The sequence below is a fragment of the Corapipo altera genome, unplaced genomic scaffold (assembly GCF_003945725.1).
Source record: "Corapipo altera isolate COAL_440 unplaced genomic scaffold, ASM394572v1 129, whole genome shotgun sequence".
NCBI classification, from domain to species: Eukaryota; Metazoa; Chordata; class Aves; order Passeriformes; family Pipridae; genus Corapipo; species Corapipo altera.
This window is the reverse complement of record NW_020885107.1, coordinates 68,767-78,061: the sequence shown is the minus strand read 5'-3', so window position 1 is coordinate 78,061 and position 9,295 is coordinate 68,767. Positions and strand designations below refer to the sequence as shown.

Sequence of the window (9,295 nt, the reverse complement as noted above, 5' to 3'; positions counted from 1 at the left end):
TGTAACTGGGATATTGGGGATGTAACTGGGATATTGGGGATATAACTGGGATATTGGGGATATAACTGGGATATTGCTGGGAGCAGTGCCTGCTGCCATCGCTGGCTGTCCCCTCCCTGGGTGGTGACATTGCTGTGCCTCTGTGTGGGGTTTTTCCAGCACAAGTACGTCTCCATCTCAGATGTCCAGATCAAGAATGAGGAGGAGCTGGAGAAGTGCCCCATGTCTCTGGTAAGAAGCTGCTGCCCCCCATCACCAGACCGAGGTGTGTCAGAGGAATCCAGGAATTCTTTTTTTTTTTTTTGTTTTACTTCATTTTCCCCTTGTTTTCTACTGTTTCTCTGCGACAGGGGGAAGAGGAAGTCCAAGAAACCCCCTGTGAGGTCCTGTATCGAGCCATGTTGTACAACCTCCCCCAGTACATGGTAAGGCCACCGAAAGGAAGGAAGAGCTTTGGAGTGGGGAGTGGTGGGAGCTGGTCTGGGCGCTGCAGAGCTCGGCACAGGATGGCTGGGGTGTGGTCAGGACTCGGATGGTGAGATTTTGGTGGGGATCCAGAGCAGAGCTGGGTGGAAAGTACAGCCTGAGGGGAGGGATTCAGAGGAGGAGGGGGGGTAGGCACCCAGGGACGTGGTCAGTGGTTGGAAAAGAGGATGTGAGCAGAGGATTGGGAGCAAGGAACAAAGTCCTCCACATTGGTGGGAGCCCAAAACTATTCCAGGTGTCCTTTGTTTCTTTTATCCACACCAGCAGAGCTGAGGTGCATGTGATGCCTTAAGCTCAGCTCAGAGCTGCCATGATCCCCACCCTTGGCCTGTGTTCCCGAGGGATAAAAGGAGAGGTTGGGTGTGCTCTGGTAGAGCTGGCTTGAAGTTGTCCAGCTTCAGCACGTGGAGGAGAAGGAAGGACTTCCCTTCCCGGGACCACCCCTGCCCAGCACCCCTCCCTCTCCTGCAGATAGCCCTGCTGAAGATCCTCCTGGCTGCTGCCCCCACCTCCAAAGCCAAGACTGACTCCATCAACATCCTGGCGGACGTGCTGCCCGAGGAGATGCCGTGAGTGCTGCCCAGGGGCCCCTCATCCCCCTCATCCCCTTCATCACTGCTGGGCCTTGGAGCCTTGGGCCGAGCTGGAGCTGGGGTTTGCTGCTGGCTCTGGGGGGCTCCAGGTTTGGGGGTGTCTGTGTGGCGAGGTGTGGTGGAAGCCAGGGAAGTGCCGTTGGATTTTCGGGAGCGCGACAATCCCGGCGCGGTCGGCAGCCACTGTGCTCTGATTGAAAAAGGACCCAAATGATAAAACCCTGCTAATCGACCCAAATCATAAAGATACATCAGCATATGGAAGGTGTCCTTCATACCCATCCCCTGGGAGTGCTGGTGGAGGGAAATCCGCTTTTTTTCCCCCCCCTTTTTTTTTTAACGTGCTTTGGTGTCACCGGGAAGCGCGGATGGGAACGGGAGTCCCGGGGGGAAGAGAAGGGTCCCTGTTCCCACCGAGCTTGTCCAGATGAACCTGAGCTCCCCAGTCCTCCTTGTTCCCACAACAAGGAGAGTCCTGTCCTTTGGCCACAACAACCCCCTGCAGCCCCACGGGCTGGGGCCAGAGGGGCTGGAGAGCAGCCAGGCAGGAAGGGAACTGGGAGTTGGGCTGGACAGGAGGCTGAACAGGAGCCAGAGTGTGCCCAGGTGGCCAAGAAGGCCAGTGGATCCTGGCCTGGCTCAGGAACAGTGTGGCCAACAGGTCCAAGGAAGTGATTCTGCCCCTGGACTCAGCACTGGTGAGGCCACCCCTGGAGTGCTGTGTCCAGCTCTGGGCCCTGAGCTCAGGAAGGCCCTGGAGGGGCTGGAGCAGGGGCAGAGAAGAGCAGCGAGGCTGGGGAAGGGACTGGAGCACAAGTGCTGTGAGGAGAGGCTGAGGGAGCTGGGGGGGCTCAGCCTGGAGAGGAGGAGGCTCAGGGGAGACCTCCTCACTCTCTGCAACTCCCTGACAGGAGGGGGGAGCCGGGGGTAGGTTGAGCTCTTTTCCCAGGCAGGGATCAGCAAGACAAGAGGGTTTGGTCTTCAGCTGTGCCAGGGGAGGTTTAGGTTGGATATCAGGAAGAATTTCTTTGCAGAGAGGGTGCTCAGCCACTGGAATGGGCTGCCCAGGGAAGTGGGGGATTCTCCGTCCCTGGAGGTGTTTAAGGACAGACTGGATGTGGCATCAGTGCCATGGGCTGGGAACCACGGCGGGGTTGGATCAAGGGTTGGGCTGGATGACCTCGGAGGTCCCTTCCAACCCAGCTGATTCTATGATTCTATGATTCCCACACCCCCTGTTCCATCCCCTCCCTCCCAGTGTCACCGTCCTGCAGAGCATGAAGCTGGGCATCGACGTGAACAGGCACAAGGAGATCATCGTCAAGAGCATCTCGGCCTCGCTGCTGCTGCTCCTCAAGCACTTCAAGCTCAACCACATCTACCAGGTGAGCCAACAGCAGGGTTGACCACTGCCAGGCTGCTCTTGGAGTTGGTGTGTCCTGATAAACCCTCTCCCAAAAGATTTCCAGGAGGGGTTTCCATGACGTGTCCGTGGTGCTCATCCCAGCTCCAGGTCAGGGTTTATCCCAGGCTGAGAGAACCTGCCTGAAATGTTCCTCAGCTGTGTTTTGGCAGCATTGTTTATCCACTCACGTGGAAGGAGCTTTAGGACTTCTGGAAAAATTCCTGCTGTGGTTGCTCATGGTAAAATTTAGGACAGAGCCCGAGCACGAGCCCCCCTGGCAGAAGGGGGAAGGGGAGGGGGGTTAGGCAAGACCTTCCTTTGCTCTGTGTCATCTCCAGGGACCATAAATAGGCTGGGAAGGACCTCAACGAGGTCAGCTAATCTGGGTCTTGGCAGGATCATGTTCTTGGGGCTCCAGTTTCAGCAGAGACCGAGGTATAATCTGATTTTTGTGCCATCTGCACCCACTCCAGGGCTTTCCTTGGTCCAAAACAAAAAAGCAGGACAGACATGAGCTGTGGTCCAGTTCTCCACCCGTCCTGCAAGTCAAACAATCAGTGCTTTCTAAGCATTTCTAAATATTTTCTTTCTTTTGAAGGTTTCAGCGTGGCACAAGTCCCATCTGTGTTATTTACTGATATTTACTGCCCACTGATATTCATCTGAGGGGAAATATAAATCCATAGATTGCACGGGATAAAATGAAACTGGATAAGTATAAATCCACAGATTGGATTGCATAAAATGAAACAATGGGACAAGTATAAATCCACAGATTGGATTGGATAAAATGAAACAAACCCCACATTTTGACAGTCCCACATTTGTTCTGGGTTTCCCCACGTCACCTCACTCATTTTTCTCACTCCAGAGCAGCTCCAGAGCAGCTCCTCTCTTTTCTTCCTCCGAGGCAGGAGGAACCTGGAGCTGAGCCTGGAGAAAGCTCAGGGGGGAATCAGGGGGGTTTTGTGCCTCTGGGTGTGATTTTTGGGTGAGGCACCACCAGTTTTTGGTGCCAAAAGTTCTCAGGGAGCGCCATGAAAGTCACAGAGTTGTGGAATGGTTTGAGCTGGAAAGGACCTTAAATACCATTTAATGCTTTGAGAGGGAGAAAAACTGAAAGCATTTACGAAGCCAAGGATCTTTTTTCAGTCCAAATTTCAAAGGGAGGTGGGATCAGTGTGAGAGAGCAGCAGGAATTATTGTGTTTTCTCTTGTAGTAGCTGCATCTCCTCCTTCCCTCTTCCCCAAATGCCGTTTTACCAGAGCTTTAGTTTGGAAAAGCCACGTTTGCTTTGGGTGCAGCTGTTCCTAAAGCACTGCCACAAAGCTCCTGTGTCCACCCTTTGGCAAATGGGATTTTCCAGCTGCTGGACACGGCACAGGCCGGGGGGGAAGATGGTCTGGGAGTTGTCTCAAACCATCAGCAGTGCTTTACTCTTGGCTGGAAACGTCCCCATTCCCTTGTGGTGCTCCCAGTTGTCCCAGTTCTGTCCAGTTTCCCTTCTCTCTCTCTTCCCCCAGTTCGAGTACGTGTCCCAGCACCTGGTGTTTGCCAACTGCATCCCTCTGATCCTGAAGTTCTTCAACCAGAACATCATGTCCTACATCACTGCCAAGAACGGGTACAGCCACCTCTGGGCCAGGGGGAGAGGGGACGGGGCAGGGAGGGCCTTGGGAATGAGGAACCCTGGTGGGAATGTGTGGTAGGACCTGTGACCTCTGGGGCAGGAATTCTCTGGAGGGAGCCAATCCCTTTGGCACAATGATGGGAGGAATGGGGGGTGGGTTTCCAACCTCTCACTAAAACCCCCTGCTAAAATAAAACAGGCTTGTTTTCAACCTCCTGGGGAGCAGCCCAGTGCCACCCATGGGCCACAGCTCCACAAAGGCCGGTGGGGAGTGTCCTCTTGATCTTTTCCATATTTTATTGTCAAAATTCACCTTTTACGTGGTTGTCACTGCCTTTTGGTGCTGATCTGAGACAGGCACCAGCCCCAGTTTGAGCAGGGAACTGGTGGCACCACCACAGAGAGAGCCCAGCACTTCCCCAGCTCACCAGGGTGGGATTTCCCCATTCAGAGGGACATTGGGATGGTGAAAAGATCCCTTTTCTCCCTTTCTGATGCTCTTTTTGTTGCTCTTCAGCTGTGTGTGTGGGCTGGTGTGTCTCCTGCACGGTGTGGTTTGTGTGTGTGAGAGGGAACACTTGGAAAAACAGGAAGTAAGGTGTTGATTTTTTTCCCTGCTAGAAACATTTCCACTTTTGGTCCCGCACTTTAAGGTGGTAGAAAACGTGTCCCAGGAGCACTGAGCTCTTTCCCCTGCTCTCTGGTGGAAGTTCCACAGGACACACACCTGTGGGTGAGGGGGGATGTGCAGCTGGATGCTCTGATCCAGGGAGGTTTGTCAGATCACAGCCAACAGCAGGCACTGCCCTGCAGAAGGAATTATCCCGGGGGTTTGGTCACACTCAGATGCACAGACCCCACTCCAGATGTGGGATTTGGTCACATTCCAGTGCACAGACCCCACTCCAGATGTGGGATTTGGTCACACTCTGATGCACAGACCCCACTCCAGATGTGGGATTTGGTCCCATTCTGATGCACAGATCCCAGTCCAGATGTGGGATTTGGTCACACTCAGATGCACAGACCCCACTCCAGATGTGGGATTTGGTCCCATTTTGATGCACAGAGCCCACTCCAGATGTGGGATTTGGTAACACTCAGATGCACAGACCCCACTCCAGATGTGGGCTTTGGTCCCATTCCAGTGCACAGACCCCACTCCAGAGATGCTGCAAAAGGAAATATCAGAGGTGATGCCAAAACCATTTGTGGCAAATTATTTACATGCTATATAAATTTATACTTTTGGGGTGTTCATTGACTCCTTTTCTGAAGTCCACGTGCCTGGAGGGCTCCCAAAGACTCGACACCCTCACTGTGAATTTTCCTGCTGCCACTCAGACATCTCCATTTTAACCTGATGGATTTTAACCTCAGATCTATCTTGAGGTTTTTTTTGTATGGTATATTTTGTATATTTGGGTGGGTTTATCCCTTTTTAAACATGCCATGAATAGCCCATCCGTCCTGTCTTCGTGGATCCAAACCCTTGGAGTCCTTATGAACAGCCCTGGGGATGCTCCTGGGAGCCAAGGGGGATCCCTGTGCTCCATGTAAGCTCCAAGGGGAGGCAGTGGTGAGGTTGGGATCCCGTTTGGATGTTTGTGCCGCTGGAAATGCAGGAGGGAGACCTGTCAGTGCCGGAGAAGGGATTGTTCCCAACCCAAATTCCTTGTTCCATGAAGCAGCGCTGCCGTTGGAACTCAAACCCCAGGCCTAGGGAAGGAAGATTTGACAGTTGCTGGGTGTAATCATGTGGATCATCTTCAGAAGTTGTTTTCCTGTTCCTAATGACTCCCTGCTTCCCTGTTTTCCGCAGGGTCTCCGTCCTGGATTATCCTCATTGCACGGTCCATGACCTGCCCGAGCTCACGGCAGAAAGCCTGGTAAGCACCACAGGCAGGGACTCTGGGATCTCTAGTGCTGGATGTGAAAGGCTGGGGAAGGATTTTGGTTTTCTCTCCTCTGACTTCTTTTCTCTTCATCCCAAACCTCTCCAAAATCAGACCTTTTTTTTTCCCCCCCTCCTGATGTGAAAGTTCCTCCCGTCGCTGCCCCTGAGCCGCCGTGGGAGGTGGGGAGGGAGGAGGCACTGCTGGTGTTGGGCACCCCGTAAAAATAGGTGGGTTCAGCGTTTTTCCTTTCAGGGAATAGAATCCCAGGATGCCTGAGGCTGGAAAAGCCCTCCCAGCCCATGGATCCACCCTGGGCCCCATCCCCACCTTGGCCCCCAGCCCAGAGCACTGAGTGCCACAGCCAGGCCTTCCTGGGACACCTCCAGGGATGGGCACTGCAAACCTCCCTGGGCAGCCCCTGCCAAGGCCTCACCACCCTTTCCAGCAACAAATTCCTCCTCAGCCCCAACCTGACCCTCCCCTGGCCCAACCTGAGGCCTTTTCCCCTTGTACTGTCAAGACAAAACTCTCCTGCTTTAAGAAATGCTTCAATTGCTCTGGTTTAAATTGCTCTGAGCACTCGTGTTTCATAAGGTACCTCCAAGCAGATTAAGGAATGAACCCAATTCCCTCTGGAGAGGAGCCTTAAGTATTATGGAGACCATATCTAAGCACACAGACTGCAGAGGAGACAGTGATTATGGCAGGTTCACAACTGCAATAACTCAGAGGCAGAGTGGGACTCAGACAGGACACGGAGCAGGGAAAAGCTTTGGGGTTAGCAGGGAGTGGAGCCCCGAAATGATGCAGGAATCATTAAGAAGGAGCCTGAGCAAGCCCAGTCTGGGCAGGGATGATCCAACGGTGCCTGGCTGCTAAAATCATAACCCTGCGTTGTTTTCCTTTGCTGTGTAAAGGTTAAAATCGTCAGAGAGAAAGATTTTATTTTTTTTCCGAGATCCAGGGGCTGGGAGTCCTGGTGCTGGATCCTGGATCAATGGGGACATCTAGTGACAGGTCGCTGAGGGCTCTGCTGCCTCACACTAATCCTCTCAATAAGTTTTAAGCCTCTAGGAGAAAACTGAGCGTTTTTTAGGGAAAATATTCCCAGTGGGGCCGGGTCCCCAGTTTGGGAGCCGTTGCAGGTTGCTGTCCTCCAGCAGACACAGATGTTTTCCTCGTGGGAGATCGATTTAATCAGAAAATAAGTGGGAACCAACTTGGATTTTACTCATCTCTGGGAGGATCCCCATGGAAGAGAGGGTTTATTGGGAATTAGACGTTCCCAACTGCTTGAGGCAAATGTCAGTGTCTTTTTTTGTCCCCCTGGTGAGTGATTGGAACATCCCAGAGTGCCACAGTCCTGCTGACAGAGGATTCTGCTCTGGGGGCCCAGCAGAGCGATGTGTGGCTGTGCTTTATTCCTGGGGGAGGTTTATTCCCAGGATTTCAGCAGTGCTGTCCCCAAAGAGGGACCTGTGGGATAACTGCTGTCCCCACACGGTGTAGATCAGGAGTGGCTGCAATCCCAGCTGGGTACTGGGGGATTCCCCCATCCTGGCATGGGAAAGGCTCTTGGATTCCTTGCCAGTCCTCTTGGATTCCTTGCCAGTCTCCCTGTGTTTGGGAGGGGCTCGATCCACCCCTTAAAACCGGGATTCCAGCCTGTTCCCTCCTCCCATAAACCTGATGGAAAGACCTTCCCCTACTTGAAGCTCTAGAGACAACATCGGGTTGGTGGCAAATAAATCCATCTGTGTGAGAAATGGACAGTGGCTTAGTCTGGAAAAATTCCTTGGTGTGGAGGGAGCAGATTGGGCCTGGGCACTCCTGATGAGCTGGCACCCCCAGAGCAGCACACAGCACCCACCAGCAGCTTGGTGACATCCCAGTGACATCCTGGTGTGGTGACACCCCACCTCTGCACAGCCTCTGCTGGCACAAAAGTGTGTTTGCTCAGAGTGGCTTTTTTAATCCCAGAGTTAAATAAACCCAGTCAGGAGCACGTTCTTGTTGGCCTCAAAAATGATATGTACAGTAATATTTGACCAGCTCACTGAACTGATCAGCTCCAGGAGGAATTTCCTCAAGGAAAGGGTGGTGAGGCCTTGGCAGGGGCTGCCCAGGGAGGTTTGCAGTGCCCATCCCTGGAGGTGTCCCAGGAAGGCCTGGCCGTGGCACTCAGTGCTCTGGGCTGGGGGCCAAGGTGGGGATGGGGCCCAGGGTGGATCCATGGGCTGGGAGGGCTTTTCCAACCTCAGGAGTCCTGGGATTCTGTTTGGTGTCACCATCCACCAAACAGATTGTTCTTAGGGGAGACCAAAACACCCCTGACCAGAAGGCCCAGCTCATGTCCTGCTGGCTTTGTTCACTTTCCAGCTGGTGATTCCCAGAATCCACTCCTTCTGCTGGAACATCTGCAGGGAGGATAAATCCAGTGAGGAGCAGGAATAAAACTTGTGCAGGCAGTAAAAACACAGGCTTTGTGCACGAGGACCCCTCTGGTGGGGCTGCTGAACACTTGGTCTTGGTCACCCTTAATCACTCTTCTCCTTTTGTTGCAGGAAGCTGGAGACAACAACCAGTTCTGCTGGAGGAACCTGTTCTCCTGCATCAACCTGCTGAGGATCCTCAACAAACTGACCAAGTGGAAACACTCGAGGACAATGGTGAGGTGGTGTCTCATCTCCCTGAGACCTCTAAGCCCAGCCTTCCTGGAGTGTCCCCAGCTCTAAGCCTGGCCTTGGCCTTCCTGGAGCATGTCCACAACTCTAAGCCTGGTCTTCCTAGAGCGTGTCCCCAGCTCTAAGCCTGGCCTTGGCCTTCCTGGAGGGTGTCCCCAGCTCTAAGTCTGCCTTGGTCTTCCTGGTGCATGTCCTCAGCTCTAATCCCAGCCTTTTAGAGGATGTCCTCAGCTCTAAGCCTGGCCTTGGCCTTCCTGGAGCGTGTCCCCAGAATTCAGCCTGGCCTTGGCTTTCCTGGAGCATGTCCCCAGCTCTAAGCCCGGCCTTGCTGCTGAGCGTTTCTTCCAGCAGTGCCGGAGCTTCTGCTCTTCTTCCCCTGCCCTTTTCCCTTTCCCAGACTGAGCCTTAAACACATAAAATGCAGGAACCCCATTTCCCCTACCAGTAACCCCCCCTTCCCCCGAGCCTCCAACCCTGGGCAGGGAGTGTTGGTTGTGTTGCCCTGAGGTTTGTGGTGTCTGTGGCCCAGCAGTTGGTACCTGAGGTGGCCCAGGCAGGGTTTGTGTGGCCCAGGCAGGGTTTGTGTGGCCCAGGCAGG

At 53.7% G+C, this 9,295-nt stretch overlaps 1 protein-coding gene across 1 annotated transcript in view; it reads left to right on the top strand.

The window, feature by feature from the left end:
- The window catches only part of STRIP2 (striatin interacting protein 2), a 22,655-nt gene that overhangs the window by 9,971 nt on the left and 3,389 nt on the right, over positions 1-9,295 (top strand). Inside the window, exons 13-19 of the mRNA XM_027669822.1 lie at positions 160-231; positions 351-425; positions 958-1,055; positions 2,338-2,464; positions 4,009-4,109; positions 5,938-6,004; positions 8,578-8,682. Coding sequence (XP_027525623.1) covers positions 160-231; positions 351-425; positions 958-1,055; positions 2,338-2,464; positions 4,009-4,109; positions 5,938-6,004; positions 8,578-8,682 — 645 coding nt within the window. The remainder of the gene's footprint in view (positions 1-159; positions 232-350; positions 426-957; positions 1,056-2,337; positions 2,465-4,008; positions 4,110-5,937; positions 6,005-8,577; positions 8,683-9,295) is intronic.